We start from the raw sequence: 18,942 nt of genomic DNA, 5'->3' as shown, positions 1-18,942 counted from the left end.
GAAGAGCGAAAAAGATAGACTAAAAAATTACAATTTAGAACAACATCCAATTTAATATATATCCTAGAAATAGTGTTGGTAAATCGGGGTTACTATTTGTTTTGATTGACTCTATGCAATAGCTTGTCAAATGAGAGAGGGAGAGCTCCCCTTAAATTCTGGTTGACATGTTTTCTTTAAAGGTTTTGCGGCTCTTTTTCAGTTTCCCATCCCCTCGTAAAATATGAAAAAATATAACTGTTCAAAAATTGTTCACACGGCATTTTGCATGTAAGAAGTGTTGTAAAAATTTGTTCACCTGTTCACGCTAACATGTTTTGATGAAGTTTATAATATTAAAAGTCATTTAAAACAGTCTTGCATCGAAAGAATTTCAGGAAAAGTCAAAGGGGGGACTGGAAAAGAGCCGGTTTTGCAGCTGTTTCTGGTTTACCAATCTGTGGTAACCAACGTTTTGATTGGGATATCATTTGATAGGTATCATGGAAGACGGATCTGGAGATAAGAAGCCTCTGCAAGTGACAGGGTCAGCTGTCAAAATGTACCTGAACGACACTTACTCTACTCTGAAGTTGTCAAACATGTCAGACTGGATGAAACACTTCGAGGTATCATTTTTTTGGTGCTGAAAAGGTGTTTTTGGAATTGTTTGTGATGGCAACTTTTTTCTAGTGGTCTTTTTCTGTCATATTTTATTCAAAATTGATGTCAACTCCCAAAGTGAGAGTAGAGTGTTCATTTCAATAGTTGAAGTCGTTGATTACTCTTGCGAAGCGAGTGTATTAGTACGAACCTTCTTTTTTTCCAACCGAAGTCGCAAATATTGGTGCTACTTCTGGGGCACTTTTACAGCTTTTTGATAGCATATGATTTGACATTCGGATAATTACAAATTAACACAGTTGAGGCATTTTTAATTTATCAAATGAAGCGAAAAAAGTGATTTGTTTCAAACAACGTAATAATAATGAGAACTCGATTTCAGAAACTTTCTGACTCATATATCTCGCATTTTTTTTGAAATGCATAATTTATACATAATGTGGCTGTATGCTTTCCGATTTGTTACATGCAAAGTTAGTGTGGATGCCTTCAGTTTGTTATATTCCAAATTATTACATGAAAAATTGAGTCTATTTGTATTTGGTGCCACTTTTGCTGAATTGCTTTAGCACGTTATTAGCATATTTAGCTGCTTTATTCGTGACTAGTGTTTGTCGGGGGTTAAGCTTGCGCGGCTGAGTGGATAAGTAGGTCGCAGATTCGAATCATACAACTTTTTTTCGTATATATCTACTTATTCGTATCTGTTTGCTGTATCTTCACGTTGTCTGACCAGTTATATTGCAGTGACCTAATGGCTAGTTTTTTCTACCTCAAAGAGAACTGTTTACCTCGTCAGATGATTTTTTATTCTAGAATCACTTTTTGACGATTTCTCTGCGTGAATTTGGTAGATGAGAGAATGTTTTTTATGATTTTGGTTAATGTGAGGGTCAATTTAGTAATGAAAGTGCAAATGAATATGAAATGAGGGTCAGTGATCACAGTAACATTATGAGAATTTCTGTCAGAGTTAGAAATAGTTTGGTTTTCGGTCTAATGGTAACGAAATTGATTTTCAAATCAAAACTTTTCGTAGCTTAGGCTAACATAACAAAAATTTACAAATTTTTTGCTGTAACGGAATATCGCCTTGGTGAAAGTTTTGGTTCAACTTTTTCGCAAGTGTTTTCTTCGTTTATATGAAAGTAATAGTTGTTGTCAATTTTTTGTTAGCTTGTTTTGTGGTGAGTTAATTAAGTCAAGCTTCCTGATCCACAATGTATTTCAGTTATGTCCCCGTGACTTACCCTTGTGTGTCCATGCAGAGGGCCATACAATGGGCTCTGCTATTCTCCTTGCGGAGATGTTCGATCGACATGTTCATATATGTCATGTGTCCACCAAAGACGAAATTGAGATTATCAAATTGGCAAAGAGCAGAAACCTCAAAGTGAGAATCATAATTACATAATAATTTAAAATAATAGTTTCATGCAATTGTTCATTTTAAGTCTTAATTTCATGTCTTGTTTCCTGAAATCTTATTGCAAAATTTTAGATTCCATGTAGGGACAATTTGTTGGTAATTGAATGTTGGCATATGGAAATCAAAAAACAGAAAACAAAAAGAATATGTTTTGACTCCAAGGAATCATTGTGTAGTCACAAACCGTATTGTTTAGCATATCGAAGTCTCAAGTTCAAAAAGATTTTGGTGCTTTGTTTTTTTACACTAGCCAGCTTGCGAGCGTTAGTGTATTTAATTCTTGAAATAATACAACTTTTTTAAATATTGATGCCAAAAGCCATGAAGTTGGTTAATTTCTAGGTTACCTGTGAAGTTTGTCCCCACCATCTCTTCCTGTCACGTGACCAACTGGAGGACAAAGGGGGTGCGTGTTGTATGTTGAAAGGAGGCAGACAGGAGGTAAGACCCAGACTAGCTACAAATGTGGACCAGGAGGCTCTTTGGAATAATTTGGACGTGATCGACTGTTTCGCCACTGATCATGGTGAGTCTCATTTTAAATAACGATCAGCAGTATTTTGTTGTCATCGCCAATTTTAGCAGCTCAATCGCTGAATGATAATATTTGGGGAATCATTAACTTTAATTAAATAAAAGTTTTTTTGGATCAATTGATCGATCCGTAACCCCCCCTTCTTTGCCTCTATTGATTCTTGCCATTGATGTTTTTGGGTTTTGGATGTTAATAAAAATAGGGCCCTGTGAATAAATCTGAAAGTGCACAGCTTTGCTAGTGCAAATTTTTCAGCTAAATTAAAACAGCGCGATTTGAAAACTATGTTTTGATTAGCCCCCTCCCCCCAGCCCAGCTCCTATCATTTAACCTTGGGTTTTTTTCCGTGGGGAGAGACATGTTATCCATTTTGCATCATCCGCAGCCGGTTCCACCTTGAGGAGGCGGATGACGCTGGGGCACTTTTTGAAAACTACCTTAAGGCGGATGACGCTTTTGAAAACTAGGAAAATTAGCGGGTGTGGGGTTTTATGAAATTGCCTTGTGACAAATTGACGTCATGTCTTTAATTATACAACTTTTTCATTTTAATGCAACTGCTTCTTTGGCAGAAAAGGGGGAAAGCTACTAAATTAGATACCAAGATACTTTTATTCCGTTTGTTTTTGCCAGCTTCTCCAATTTTGACTAAGGTGTTTATTAACTTCACCGCGTGGCTGTAAAAGTTCGAAGAAATCTGCATAATAAATTATCATCTTTTTAATATTTGAGTTTTTTTGCAGCTCCACACACACCTGAAGAAAAAGACTCCGCCAACGCTCCTCCCGGCTTCCCAGGCTTAGAAACGATGCTGCCACTCCTTCTAACAGCAGTGCATCAAGGGAGACTAACTATTGAACAACTGGTGAACAAATTGCACCATGCGCCGAAACAGATATTCAATTTATCAGAGCAGAGTAAAACTTTTGTGGAGGTTGATTTCGACCATGAATGGACCATACCCAAGGCTATGACGTATAGTAAAGCGAAGTGGACTCCCTTTGAAGGTACGAGTTGATATGGTTATTGGTTTCCAGGTCATCTCGTCCATTTACATAAAGTTTCTTCGGGGATTTTCTAAACTACACTTGCATTAATCTTAAAATAAGTGCTCCTAAAATAAGGTTTTCCATTCGGAAGAGCTCAAGAAACATATAGACTTTTCCATAAATTTCCTTATTTCATGAACACGTCAGTGCTGATGTTTGTTGATGCGAGATATGAAAGATAGCCAGGCTATAGTTCTGAAACATTTTTACTGGAATATTCCATATGATTTTCGTACGTATTTTTGAAGAAATTGTGAAGATATTGTTAATAATTTGAAGTTTGTTTGTTCTTTAGGTATGAAAGTGAAAGGCGCAGTACGACGTGTAGTCCTGCGAGGCGAAGTGGCGTGTATAGATGGAGTCGTGGTGGCGAAACCTGGATTTGGAAAACACGTGACATCTTCTCTTGCCACAGCTGAAAAAATAGTCACAGTTAAGAGGGAAGATGTCAGGGCATCGGGTATGTACCCAAGTTATTTTAAAAAAATAAAATTTGATTACCTATTCCTACGAATTTTTTTGATGGCAGGGTTGCATAGAAATTGATGGTAGTCGCGGAATTATAATAAATGACTCAATATTTAAGCAACTAGTTTGAGTCTGGGCTATTCTAATGACACAGTGCTTTATGGACCAAGATCACGAAAGTTGTCAATCATTCTATGTGCTTTATATTATCCGAAACTGAGTGATTTTTCTGCTTGGTTCTTCCAAATTTTTGAAATATTTTTTGTTCAGATTTTTTGGGTATTCGGTACTTCTATCATCGTCATCGTATATTTGAAACAATCATCAGTTTTTCGAAGGTGGGATAAGGGATACCCTTGTCATAGTCTTTCGTCAAAATTTGAGATATATTTTCAAGCAAATGTCTTATTGCAAAAGGTGTCCGTAACCGTCAGACTTGTCTGTCCCAGTTGATGATATTTCATTGTCAATGGGATACGTGAGGTTGATGGGTAGATCAGTTGCGATCCGTATTAAGATCCGTAGAATTAACCTCTTACACGGACGAAAGTTTTTAAATAAGTGCGATTGGGGGGAGGTAATTGAAGGAATTTGATCTCTTGATAACAAAAGTCATTGAAGTCTGATTTTAATAATTGCGTTTTTTTTCATACAGTAGTGTCTCCGGCTGTTGTGTATGGACCGCCTGTGATGAGTCCCAAACTGACGTCAGCAGTCGCGGCTTCAGTGGGCAAACCGAATGGACCTTCAGTCAGATTGAGCAGCCATATTCGATCAGCAAATGATGGTGGGAACTTGAATTTTTATTTCGCGTAAAGTTTTCAAAATTTAACTTAAATATTCAAGTTTTAACAACCTGCATGTGATATTATGTTTGAGAGTAACGAACGCAGTGAGTACTCTTATAAAGGTCTTGCTGATTTTTTTTCGTTTTTTTTTTAGGAAAAAATATTAAAAAATGTTCACGCTCAATTTTGATTTTTGCGGTTTGACTTGTGATTTCTTTTTAAATTTAGTGCATTTAAATTGTTAAAAGGAAGGCAAACTCCACTATCGAACAGCAAAAGTGTAAAGGCCACGAAAAAGTAATGACTTCTGATTTCGAAAATAAAAATTAATAAACAGATTTTCCAGCGAAATAAAAGTTTTGCCTATTGATCCAGTTTTCTCAAATTGGGTTTACTTTATCAAAAAAAAAAACGTCAATCATAAATTGTTCCACAAACTCAAAGAGCTTTAACGCCATTTTTTTTTTCTAATTTCAAATGAAGGTTTTACAAAAAAAGTCAGTTTTTTTTCAGTTTCTTTGCGTTCATTACTTTTGTCTAACTGTCAATTGGCTATGTTTTTTGCAACATAGCTACGTGAAAGTGTAATAGCTGATGTTTGCAAATAAATTCCCTAAAATCGCCGAGTGCTTAATCTCAATATTCCAAGTAATTATTATTTTTCAGATGGTCTAACTCTAGCACTATCTCAAGACCTATCTCAGGCCAGCCAGTCCTTGCCTTCGCCTCCCAAGAAGTTCATCCAGCAATCTGTACATGGAACGCCTGTTGCATTCCCACATCAGGTATGTTTTGGTTTCATTGATATGATGAGCTAAATTAAGAAGGAGCTGAAACTTCAATTCAAATTCATCTGATTAAAGGAAGGCAAATTACGCTCTCCGATTACGAAAGTAGAAATGGCGCAAAAAGAATAAACTAATTCTAGCAAATCTAAAATTTACTGGTTGGTCCAGTTTTCTCAAATTTGATTAATTTTATCAAAAAAAGAGTCAATCGTAAATTGATCTTGGAAGTCAACGAGCTTTATGATTATCTGTTTTTCCTTTTAAATTTGAAAATTGTGATTTTTGCAAAACACAAGTCAGACAATTTTTCGGATTACCTGCATTCATTGACATTTTGTCGGTCGGCTAGGTTCAGATTTAGCTAATTAGTTCAAGCGCCAATTTTCTCGAAGTTATATCTTGTGTAAAAAGGTTTACTAGTAAAGGTTCCTAATATCGAGAAACGGAGGATGATCCGAGTTGATTGAATGAAGTGTTTTAAGATCATTTGTCCACGAGGGACAGGACCAACATACGAGCTGTACAGCTCATCACGGCGAACCGCTGTTGTGCCCCTGCTTAAGAACTACATGCAATTTTTTTGGTTATTTTTCTGGGCTGGATAATGTTGCCTCACCCTCAAGCAACGAGCACGGATCATGGTGGGCCTCGAACATCCGACCTTTTCGATTGAGAGGCAGAGACGTAACCACTTCACCAGTGTGTTCTTGAGGGTCGTATTTTCATTTTTTTTACGGTTGGAGGGGTCCCAGTGTCATGCGCCTCCTCAAGGTGAGACCGGCTACGGCAAAATGGATGACATTTCCCTCTTGGTTGGTCCTGCATTGAGAAGGACTGGGGGTTTAAAAAAAAAAAGACCAGAGTTGAATGAAGTGATGATTGTGTTGATCAGGTGTCGACTCCGACGGGAAGTGTGGTTCAGTTGTTGCCTCCTCCTCAGCCCCAGCACCAGTTTGTAGTCCCATTGCAGTATGACTTGAGAGGACAGCACATTCTCACTGTGTCTCAGTTCTCAAGGCAGATTGTGAGTAAAGGTTTTTATTACAAAGCATAAATTCCCTCAAGCATATTAAGCTTGCAATTTTTTTCATGGGTTTTAACGGTTTGATTCATGTTAGGCCTATGTCTAATTTTTTAAACGAAATTATTGAAAACACAACGCCTACATAATTTAATGGATAGCCCGTTACTGTGGAATTAGCACAGTATGTTCCGACCATAGTCTTAAAAAACATTCAAGTAAATGTCATTTTTTTCTGCCTGGTGTGATAAAAAGATCTGAACAAAAAAAAGACCATAAGCAAATTCTGTAGTCATATTACAAACAGGCCAATTGTAAAACTGTTTTTGTAGAAAACAAAAAAAACGTAAAAAATTGTTTTGCCGATGTTTTTTTGATTCCCAAAATGTCGCTAACAAAACTCAAAAAAACTAACTTTACTTGAGTGAAAACAAGTTTTTACGGCTTGAAATAAGCATGAAAACGCTATTGCAAGCCTGCGCGGTCATCTTATTAGATCGAAATGAGAGCAAACATTTTTTCGAAATAAGGTAATGTTGTTCGAATCATAACTGAAAGGGCTTTATTTTAGACATATAACTTGACCCATTCCGATGATTTTTTATTGCACCTAATTTTAAGTGGAAAACCAAAAGAAAAAACTAAAACACACCCGAATACAATGTTCCTTCGCATTTTTACACTAGTGGCCGCGTTTTTACACTTGCGTCAGTGTAATATTACGAACATTTTTTTTCTAACCGTAGTCGCAAATATTGATGGCGTTTTTGGGGCTCCTTTACAGCTTTTTGATTGCATGTACTTTGACTTTCAAATAGTAATTAGTTAACACAGTTGATGCATTTTCCTACACTTGCGAAGCCAAGTGTATTAGTACGAACTATTTTTCCAACTTAGGTCGCAAATAAAAGTGCTACTTTTAGTGGCATTTTTGAATTGGTCGGTTGCGGTAGCAGTATAATATCATATGTGCGTTGACAGTTGATAAGTGAACACAAATCATGCATTTTTAATTTATCAAATGAACCGAAAAAAGTTATTTGAGTCAAATAGCAGTACAATCATAAGAAAGATCGATTTCAGAATCTTTTCAACTCAATGTATCTCTGTATACGCAATTTGTTTGAAATGCATAATTTATACATAATTTGGCTTAATGCTTTCCAATTTATTACATGCAAAATTGTGTATTTTTTTTGGTGCTGCGTTCGCTGCATCGAATTGGCAATTTATAAGCATACGTAGCTGCGTTATTGGTGGCTAGTTTTTGGGCATTGTAAGCATCCGTTGCAGATTCGTATTTGACACGTAGCCAAGTTTTTGATAATTCGAGTCGTATTTCTATTTATTCTTATATCACTTGATAGAGCTGATTTTTGGTCCTGTTCTTGCTACTGTTTGCGAAGCGCAGCTTCGCCTCTGTGTAATTCATCAAATGAACCGAAAAGTGTTTTTTGTTCCAATCAAAAACAATACTAAAAACTCGTTTTCAGAAATTTTCTAACTCAATATATCTTGCAATTGTTTGAAATACATAATTTATACATAATGTGTCTAGTTTTATGCTTTCCGATTTATTACATGCAAAGTTAGCGTTTAGTGCATGAGACTCAAAATCTCTTGATTGCTGTAGGTTGCAGATTGAATCCGAGACCTAGAGGAATTTTTACTAATTCGAGGCTTATTTCTATTTTGTCTTATTCTAGAGCTGCTTTTTGTCGTGTTCTCGCTAGTGTTTGCCAAGCGAAGCTTCGACTATGTGTTCAAATTGTCGGATCAAAACAGCGAATAAAGACATTATTGTGATATTCTTATTAGTAAAACGTTTACGGCTCAGAGCTTTGAGGAAAACGAACAAACAAAAGTATTTTTTTAAAGAAATATTTTCTTGCGAAAAACCGCTACTGGACTTAACCCCCAGGATAAAATTCCTCAGGATAAGATTCCCCTGATAAATTCTTCCCCGATTATAATTCAATTGATAAAATCCCACGGGGTTTATCCGCCAGGACTAAATTTCATAATCCTATGAGTGTGAAAATCACCAGTGTTTATTTTAATATCCCCCTCATTGGTAATTGACAAAAAGGCAACTCGAAAAATTAATTAAAACGTAAGAATAAGGTAGAATCCAAGAATAAGGTAGAATTAAGCCATATATAGAATTAAATTAACAAGACCGGTTAACAGTGATATCAGAAAACGGTATCAAGTTTTTCTCTTACATGTTTTCGCTTACATTTTTGTTGATATAATATATGATGCATATTGTATGCGTCTTAAAAGTTTCACGTTTATAGGGAAGGAAAAAACGGTCTAAGGTTTTCGTGGAGAGATCTCAGTTATTTTCCAAGTAAATAAAACCCCATGCTGTAAGTTGTTTTTCTGTTTATCAGCTGCACCACCTGTTCGAGATGGCGCATTTCTTCCGCATGCAGGTGGCCACTCAACACCCGAAGAGGGACTACTACTCCATGGTGTCCTCATCCACACATCATCTTCACCCTCAACACAGACCATCCATCAATGACGTCATGCGAGGTGAGATGCCACTTTCGATTGCAACGGTTTCGATTGCAACGGTTTCGATTGCAAAAAATCAAAAGGGGGGACTGGAGAAGAGCCCGTATAAGTTTTTCTCAAATTGAGTCCAATGAAAGAATTGAAGTCTATTGTACATAATAATTGTACCATAGGTAGAGTGATGGCCAGTCTGTTCTACGAGGCTTCCACACGCACTTCCTGTTCCTTCAGCTGTGCCTTCCAGAGGCTAGGGGGCCATGTGGTGGAGTTGAGTGAGAAGTACAGCTCACACCAGAAGGGAGAGTCGCTCACTGACACCGTGTGTAATTTTTTACGATTATATTCCTAGTTTTTTTAGAAACTATTTTTTGAAGATTTTAACACATAAATCTGTCTTTCGGGACCAATATATATTTTACGGACCTTAATTATCATATTTCTACCAAATTTTTAATTTACTGCTATCATATTAATTGATTCATTTATGAATGCACTTAGGTATATATGCACTTTTTGGTTCAAATTAAATTCATCTGCTGAAAGTGACGTAAATAGCGCTCTCCAAATACGAATGTGGAAATGGCGCAAAAAAAAACGTGAAAAATTTCTAGTTTCGAAAGTGGAATTTATTTTTAAGATTTCCCAGCGGAATAAAAACTTTACCTATTGATCCAGTTTTCTCAAGTTGGGTTCGTGTTATCAGAAAAGCGCCAATCATAAAATGTTCTAGAAATTCAAAGAGCTTACAGGGCATCTCTTTTTTTTCTTTGAAATTCGAAAGATGAGATTTTTTTCAACAAAGTCAGTATTTTTTTGTTAACTCGCGCTCTTGACTATTTTCCAATTCTCTGTTGGCTATAATCTTTCTTCTCAATTATCCAATTTTATTCATTGCAGGAATTGTTCATTTCAGGTGAGTGTGATGAGTGGGTATGCAGATGTAGTGGTGATGAGACACCCAGAAGTGAATGCAGTCAACCAGGCCTCCAAGTACTCCAGAGGGAGACCAGTGATCAATGCGGGAGACGGCACAGGCGAACATCCCACTCAGGCTTTACTGGATGTGTTCACCATCCGAGAGGAAGTGGGTACGGTCAATGGATTGGTGGTAAGTAACAATTTAATTAGGCTTGAATGAACACCCTGGACTTTCTTATGTTCAGGTCTTAATTCGAGGGGCGCTAGGAAATTAGACGACAAGCAAACTAGACGTCTCCAATAAAACGGAATTTAGACGTTAATTGTTTTTTTTTGCAAAACTGGCACTTTGGACGAATACCAAATGGCTAACCAAAACTTATTTCTTGAAACGAATTTGCACAATTACAAAAAGAGCATATAATCATTTTGCGTGTCAAAATATTTATTACAAATGATTTATAAAACGTTAATCTGAATATTATGGAACATTTTTGAAATGCATAAATTATAAACATTTTTGATAAGATATAAATTATAAAATTGATTCGTATTTAAGAAATCTCAAATGACAGTACATTGTAGCCAGCGAAAGTTGATTTTGTTGTCAGTAAACAAATTTCACACACGTTAACAAAACAATTACGTTTAGTTTACAATTTTTGTAGTTTTCCATCGACATCTAAATTAAGTTTTTTTTGTCACATCTAATTTGCCTTTCGTCTTATTTCCTGTTTCGAGTGCTTTTTTTTAAAAGTGTAGTGTTTCTCGCTCATATTTGGCGTGAGTTTTATAACCGATTTTTCACTGGTTTTGAACAAACATGCTTGTGTTATAGTATGATCTATCTTTTTTTTCCAACCTAATATTGTTGCAATGTAAATATTGTTGCGATAAAATGTGTGCATTTTAATCAATAACCAGCTATTAATATTACAGCCAATGCTAAGGATTTTAACACAGATTTTTATTGTTCCGACTTTCGTAACGAAAGTAACGGAATATTTGTGCTCGGGGTGGTTTTTTTTCAGACAAATTTGACTTTTTAACTAGCCATTTTTGACGTTTTCTTGTATCATTCAAAAACTATTGTTGTCCTGATCTTAAATTTGGAAAGATATTTCAGCTGTGATCTTTTTTCGTAAAGTTATGGGGGTATAAAAATTACCATTTTGGCCAATTTGGCTCCGTCATTTTTATTTTGGCTCCGTCATAAAAACTGTTCCAAATTGGTCGAAGGAAGCTTATTGGCCATAATTGATTTGTTCCTAGGAGCGAAGTTTTATTTTATTTGTACTTAATATGGCTGGCGTGTGGGGGGTTGATTTTCACAAAAAAATCTCAAATTAAAAAAAAATCGTTTTATTTTTATTACATGTAATTTTTTCATGTTATTACTGCTCCATAGACTGCTCTATGAATTGAGGCACGTTAGTTGGTAATTTGTTTTTGAAATTGACTGTTTTTGCTAATGCGCCACTTAAGAGTTTTTGTAGACTCAAAGTTTTACTCATTCAGTTTTTCCCAGTAGCGTTATTGGTAATATTTTTGCTTGTGTATGCAAAGTGTAACTTCGCTTCTGTGTTAACTGAGTTTTTTCAACCGAGTAAAAGTCTTGGTGATCATGAGATCTTTTTTCCCCTGTTTTTGGTGATTGGTGTCAAAATTATGTCTAAAACTTCTTAGAGCCTAGCAAGCACTCAATTCGACGAATGTGTCAGTTGTCATATTCATACTTAGTTTTTTTTATGTGACAATTACTAATTTGATTAGATTATTTTGACAATTACTAATTTGGCTAGTTCAATAATTATTATTCTTTCGACTACCATGCATTATGAAAAAATGTAGTTTTTTGTTCCGACCATTTGAAACCCCTTTTTCCTCGGAAAATCAGCTACCACAAATAATCATTGGAGAGAATTGAGTGGTAAAGCCCTTTCAGTCGTGATTCGAACATAAAAAAAAATTCCACAAATTTCTCCCAGTGTCGAGAAAAATCGTTTTGAAATTTAAGGTTTTTCGTCTTAATTTGAGCGAATAAAGCGAGCGAGCATGCTTGCAAAAGCTTATTTTAATGACTTGAAATCATACAATAGTTTAATTTAAAACGTAAAAACATTTTTGAGTCTTTTGGTGTTTTTTTTTGGAATCAACAATTCAAAAAAACTGCAAAAAAAATTTGGAAATTTTGTTTGTTCATGTTTTTTTTTCGTTTTGCTAGTCATGTTTCTACATTTTTTTCCAATTACTTATTTTATTATGACTGTCGAATATGCCCAATCTTCGTTTTTTCGTTCTGCTCCTCACGACGAAAAGAACGACACTAATTTGAAAAAGTATTTTTGTATTTTTTAAGACTATGTTACTACTTGACATTTTGTACTACTTGCACAGTAACCGGCTACTCTTGTTTCATGTTGAAGACTTTTTGTTACGACTTTCGAAGATTTTTACTCTAGCGAGCAGCGTGGTGTATCAGTACGAATCTTCTTTTTATAATCTACCTAGCATAAAATGTTCTCTTATTTGGTCACATTTTTGCTATAAGTACGATATGCAGCATTGGAGTTTTGATAGCATCTGTTCTATACTTGATCTTTGGCTACTGTATGTGATTTATTAAGCGTCAGTAGCTGAGTGGTTAGTGATTGAGACTCGTTATCTCTAAGTCGCAGATCGAATCATAGACGTAGCCGAATTTTTGCTAATTCGAGGCTTATTTCTATTTTTTCTTATTGCACTTTATAGTGCGGAATATTTATAGTTGGTGTGCTTTTGTTATTCAGTGTGTATTTTGTGTAGCATCTGAAATGTGTTATTGTCCTGAGCTCAAACTTGAAAAGATATTTCACCTGTGATCATTTTTTGTAAACTTAGTGGGTTTGAAAAGTGATTAATCGGCCAAGTTAAACAAGTAACGCGCGATTTCTTGCTTTATTTTAACATGCGTAAGCGGCGGATTAATGCGTTCTAAATTGCGTTCCCATTTCTCTTTTTCATTTGTTTCGCCATTTTTTCAACAACAAATAAATTAATTGGCCGTAAAGTGCAGTCGGAACAGTCAGGGCTTCGCCCTGATACACGAGCAGTCTTGTTTCAGGTTAACAACAGTCTAACAGAATTCCTGAAGCCTATCATTGCTTGTTATTTAAAAAATTCGAATTGTTTATCTTCATCAACACATTTAATCTTGGTACTTCTGCCTTGGACTGCAAAGGTACTCATTTTGAAACCGGAGAGAAACTGTTTTTTTTTTGCAAACTGAAAAATTTCACTTGAAACAAAAAGTATAGTATCCCCTATAGTTATTCTGCTCAGTCAGCACGGAATTTTGAAACCGGAGAGAACCTATTTTTTTTTGCAAATTGAAAAGTTTCCCTTGAAACAAAAAGTATAGTTTCAGTTTCCCCTATAGTTAGTCAGCACGGAATTTTCGAATTTCAAAACTTGATAGCTCACAACATCATTCGATACGTATTGAAGATTTAGTTTTTTGAGTTTCAAATATATTTTTTCGATTTTTAGTACCCAATAGTTTACATACAACTCATGATTTCAAAAGTGTTTTCTGTTTTTTTTTAACATAAACAATCGATCAATGTTAAATTTTTTTAACGAGTTTCAGGTGACGATGGTAGGTGACTTGAAACATGGTCGTACGGTTCACTCATTGGCCAAACTGCTCTGCTGCTACAACAACATCACCCTCCGATATGTGTCCCCCTCTAATCTGAGAATGCCAGACACCGTGAAGAGATATGTAGAGCAACATGGCACTACTTTCACACAGGTCACTACACATAACGAAATAAGTTCGGGAATTGAAATGGGATAATGATTATCGAAAATGCTGCTATCAAGAGAAATTTAATATGCTCGAAATTAAGGCCGCTTGGCAGTATATTGAGGTCATGAAATATCATCAAAGCGAACCCTAATTCCTGAGCTTTTCTTCTCGCATGTATCGGAAACTCGCCTTGACTGACCAAAGAGTATCTCATTCAACTTCTTCATTTTGCTTACCTCACTCATGATTAAAAATAGCTTCCTGAAGCTCAGCAAAAAATCTTTGATTAAAGCTGATGGATTGCATGGAAGAACTCGCTTTTTGCAAAAATTTTAACAAGTAATTTGACCTACTTGAATAAGTTTTTCACACAAAATTAAATGGCAATTAATTTTTAAGAAAATAAGAAGTTTTCTGTGACTATGGGTTCAATGAGTGAATATAATTCGTAACTGGTTTGTTGGATGATTAAGTGTAGCTGTGTTGTGTATTTAGATCGAGGGATGCAGTTTAGAAGAGGCGATTGCAGACACTGATGTGTTGTACATGACCAGAATTCAGAAGGAGAGATTCACAGACAACAGCGAGTACCTCAAGGTAGACATGCAGTCTCTTATTTGGTGTTCAACTCTTATTGAGTTTTTGGGCTGATGTTTTCATCTTCGCTGCGTGCGAGTAGTTTTTACAAGGATTGTTTTGATAAACCCTATCGATAAAAGTTTACCAATTATGAAACTGCAAGTGAAATTATGATATGTTTAAATTCCAAAAAGACTAATTTTGTCATCGGCACTAGTATATCTTGGTTCGTGTGATTAAATAATAATATAGTTCTGATACATTGGTATAGTTAACTAAATGCGGTTATGTCTAATTATTGCTGGTGAATATTTATCACTCAGTAAGGTGTTTAGAGCTGCAACCTGTTCCGCCTGACTCCTCAGTTGATGACCAGGGCAAAAGAGAAGATGATAGTGATGCACCCTCTGCCACGATTGCAGGAGATAAGGTCAGTTTGCGAGAGGGTGGCTCTTTTTGATATTATTCACGAATTTCAATTTGTTCACTATAGGAATTTGTTCATTGCGAGTTTTTAGAAATTTAAATAACCTGTAAACGCTATTTTCAGAACAAAGATAGGTCACAGACTTGCTCTCAATTGGCCTTAACTGTAGATAAGCATAAGAATTCATGAGCCTATGTGTGACCTTTGTTCCAGCTGTGAGGTGGACGCGGATCCTCGTGCAGTGTACTTCAGACAGAGTGAGTTCGGCATGTATGTGAGGATGGCACTGCTCACCATGCTCATCGACAACAGACTCACTCAGTTCAAGTGAGCAGAGATAAGAAGAGAAAAAATATGACGGAAAGAGAAGAACTATTGCAAAATCGGCAAAACACTAAAACATATTTTTATCATCTCTAAAAAAAGCTCATGCCCCAACAGAAAGAAGAAAAAGAGAAGAATTATTGCTTAATTAACTACAACGAAAAAAGACTTGTAATTCAATTCAATTCAAATACATCAACTTCAAAAATGACTGAAGAATCTCAAGGACAACAAACTCAAACAGTTCAAATGCGGAGAAAAAATCACAGGATAAGGAAATTATATGCTGGGAAAGTTGTCTAAAATCAATTCGGATATTTCGAAAAACGATTGTAAACAGTTATCAAAAAAATCAATTATTGGGAACAGAGCAACAAAAAGAGTGGAAAAAAACGACAGAACGGAAACGTCTGAGGAAATTTGTTTAAATATGGAAGGTAAATGTGGAAGGAAACTGGAATAGTTTCAGCATTTTGAGCGAAAACAAAGCGATCAGTTTACAGAAAAAAAACTACCCCAGAAGCTTCGCTGGAAATTGAAAAAATCGATGGGCAAATTATTATCAAATGGAACTGAATACTTGGAACAGAAGTAGACCTTCAGTTCTCTAATCATATGAAATTTGAACTACAGTTTTTATAACAAGAGCTCCTATTTATTCGGTAGTCGGATTGGACTAAAAAAATTTCGTGACTGCAGGTTTTATTTGCACATTGACACATCATTGCGGAACTGACTGTCAAAAAAAACGGTCGAATAAGACGACAATAATACGGAAACATGACACAAAACGATGTTACGAGAATATAGCGATTGATAATATGGAAAATCGGAAAAAAATGTGCAGTTACAAATTTAAAGGAACACACAATTTAATAATCATACTGATACTCGTACTTAAGGAAAAAGGCCACAAAACTCCTTTTCCTTCAAAACATTTTATCTTACTCGAGCTGTAAGAGGTACAATATGTCATCTATCAATATTGAACTTGATTGAAAGTAAGTCATCAATTTGGTGCCAGTATTTAACTTAATTCTAGACGCACGCTTCACTGAATATTCACTAGTTATATCTGACAGTTAAATGGAAAAGTGAGCGACAATAGTCAGTGAAGCGTGTTGAGAGCTTCAAAACGGCTTTTACATAATGCAAAACGAACCCTTAAAAATAAGTGCCTTATTTTGTGCAATATTTTGTATCGCTTATTTACCACACTTGAATTGTTCTAAGGTGGTAATTTGCTGTTTATCTTTAAAATTGATTATCACTATAAAGTGACGCATTACCTTATTATTTTTTTGACTGAATTATTTAAGCGGATTTATCTTATGATCAATGAGTACTTGTGTGTTTAAACCTTGATAAATTTGTTCTTCATTCATTCTATTTGGTTGATGTGATTTTGTAAGTTGACGCCATTTGGTAAATTGCGACACTGGATGTCAAAATTTACAATCTCCGCAAGCTTGTTTTCCTTGAGATACATCTGAGATTTTAAAAGCTCATTAGGTTGTTTACGTGAATTGTTAGTATAATTTCACTACTGAACAAGGGCCATTTCGGTTATACGGCCCGAAAATTCTTTTTTTTATTGGATCATGAAGGTCGAATCGGATTGGCTGAAATTAATTCTAGCGAACGGGATTTCCTAAACAATATCATTCATTAATTTGATAATTTTGTGCCTTAAAACAAAAGACATTTGAACACTGTGAGTTGCTTTAAGTAACTGTGATGCACCCTGAGCGGCACTCAAAGGAGGACAAGGGTTATGTAGCATTAAGAAGATAACCGCGTATGCATGCTCGTCAGCCAATGGACAAATACTGTATAAACCAATCAGAGTCGAGACAAGAAAGCGAAACGCGCACTGACAAACTTGAGATTGAAATTAATTTGAATCGATTTCATCCGAAAAATATGCAATAATTCCATTTACGATAGCCCATTTATATACGTAAATCAATTTAGAATGGATTAAATTGATAGTTTGATAGAAAAAGTTGTTTTTATTCCATCAAAAATGGATTTTCGCAAGATAGTGAAAATCATCAAATTCTCAATAAGACTGATCTAATTTATCTGTTCTTTTCCTTCCGAAGCTTAGACAAACTTTTGTACTAAAAAAACCTCCATCACAGCTACAGGAGCCAGAGTCACTCCAAGGGAGTTCTTACACAAACTATTGCGCTTAAGGGATTCCCTTTCAAATTAAGCAAAACTAAGGGTTCCCTCGGTAATTAGAAGTTAACTGCATATAATTAAGAAAATCAAATAAATAATTTTTTGTGCAGAAAGTTTAGGTTTTTATTATTTTCATAATTAATTTCAGTCCAATTATCAAAATAATTCAATTGAAAAGCATAAGGTAAAATTTTGTTTCCACTATTTCTCTATCGTTTAATGAACATAGTGAAGGCTTAAACAATTCTTGGTTATTTTTTTCAGGGAGAGTTCTTAAAATTGCTCACGCTTATTTTTAATTTTTTTTGCGACTTGACGTATGACTTCTTTTTTATTTGAGTGCATTTCCATTAATAAAAGGAAGGCTAACTCCCCTATTGACGAGCAAGAGTGTAAAGGTCACAAAAAACGAGATTGAATTCTAGTTCCGAAAGAAAAAATAAATGAGGTTTCCCCGCGAAGTAATATCCAAATTTTATTGGGTGTTGATCCAGATTTCTCAAATTGGGTTAGTTTCATGAAGAAAATGTCAATGTAAATTAGTCCAGAAATTCGAAAAGATTTAAGGCCATCTATTTTTTATTCGAATTCTGATGGGTGGGGGGTTTTGCAAAAAAAACAAGTTATGTTGTTTTTAGCGTTCACAACTCTTTTTCAGTTGGCTGTGTTTGATAAATGAGAAAAAGTAAAAGAAAGCTAAGCTGTACATAATCTGTATTGTTTTTATTTGGTATTAATAAAAATGGTTAAAATCAATTTTTTTATGCCAAAATCCATAGGAAAACGAAAGCAAAAAAAATTGTCAACAAGGCTTGAAATCGATTTAGAATCAATTGTAGTTGTTGTGTTCAGCTACATTTTTTGTATCTCTTTTAAATCGGTTCAAATTGATTTATTAAGGTACCTGCTGCATTATCCGTATACTTTAATTTTTTGCATTTTAAATTGCGCCATTCTAATTATGCTTAATTCTAATTTGGATTGGTTGTATGTTTTTTTTGTCTAAAATCAACCCGAATGGAGAAAAAAGCGTTCCAGTTTTCAAGTTTTGTCTGTTTTGACCGGATAACTTAAATCAGCACTAAACCTCAGCTGGAAAATAAAAATTTTGAAACTTCCTCAAAGTGGTCTGACCCCAGATTTTTTGAGCTACCTTTTTTTTCACAAATTGGTCAATTCTGTCAATCTTTTCCCAGTAACTAATAGTATATCCGAAAAATGGTGGCTTAAAGCAAAATTTGTCCTTGAAAATTTCTCATGTATTGTGTTACGAGCCCATTATTGCGTGGTTTTATTTTCACAGTTGAAAAACAGACATAATGACTTGCTGACACTTTAATACGTAATGATATATATGAGTCCTTTATCTCAGTTGTTCAGTTTGTTATCTGCAGATAAAGCTTGAAACTCACTTTAAACTAAATTTTTCTAATGAATATAATATGCTTGATCTAAAGTTTGTTTTTTTTTGTGACGCAAATTAGCTTGAAAATGTTAAATCTACAATTTTGTG

General features: G+C 35.1%; 1 protein-coding gene across 2 annotated transcripts in view; it reads left to right on the top strand.

Annotated features, from left to right (window-relative positions):
- Positions 1-16,709, top strand: part of LOC134855137 (multifunctional protein CAD-like) — a 66,007-nt gene extending 49,298 nt beyond the window's left edge. For both annotated transcript variants that reach the window (XM_063871548.1, XM_063871547.1), the window contains 15 exons: positions 478-608; positions 1,835-1,996; positions 2,375-2,558; positions 3,311-3,574; positions 3,912-4,076; positions 4,740-4,871; positions 5,539-5,657; positions 6,553-6,684; positions 9,078-9,222; positions 9,378-9,523; positions 10,118-10,312; positions 13,751-13,915; positions 14,408-14,509; positions 14,827-14,921; positions 15,132-16,709. In XM_063871548.1, coding sequence (XP_063727618.1) covers positions 478-608; positions 1,835-1,996; positions 2,375-2,558; positions 3,311-3,574; positions 3,912-4,076; positions 4,740-4,871; positions 5,539-5,657; positions 6,553-6,684; positions 9,078-9,222; positions 9,378-9,523; positions 10,118-10,312; positions 13,751-13,915; positions 14,408-14,509; positions 14,827-14,921; positions 15,132-15,249 — 2,255 coding nt within the window. In that variant the 3' untranslated portion in view covers positions 15,250-16,709. The remainder of the gene's footprint in view (positions 1-477; positions 609-1,834; positions 1,997-2,374; positions 2,559-3,310; positions 3,575-3,911; positions 4,077-4,739; positions 4,872-5,538; positions 5,658-6,552; positions 6,685-9,077; positions 9,223-9,377; positions 9,524-10,117; positions 10,313-13,750; positions 13,916-14,407; positions 14,510-14,826; positions 14,922-15,131) is intronic.
- Positions 16,710-18,942: the final 2,233 nt, after the last annotated feature.

Source organism: Symsagittifera roscoffensis, chromosome 10 (genome assembly GCF_963678635.1).
Source record: "Symsagittifera roscoffensis chromosome 10, txSymRosc1.1, whole genome shotgun sequence".
Taxonomy (NCBI): domain Eukaryota; kingdom Metazoa; phylum Xenacoelomorpha; order Acoela; family Convolutidae; genus Symsagittifera; species Symsagittifera roscoffensis.
This window is presented reverse-complemented; position numbering and strand designations above follow the sequence as displayed.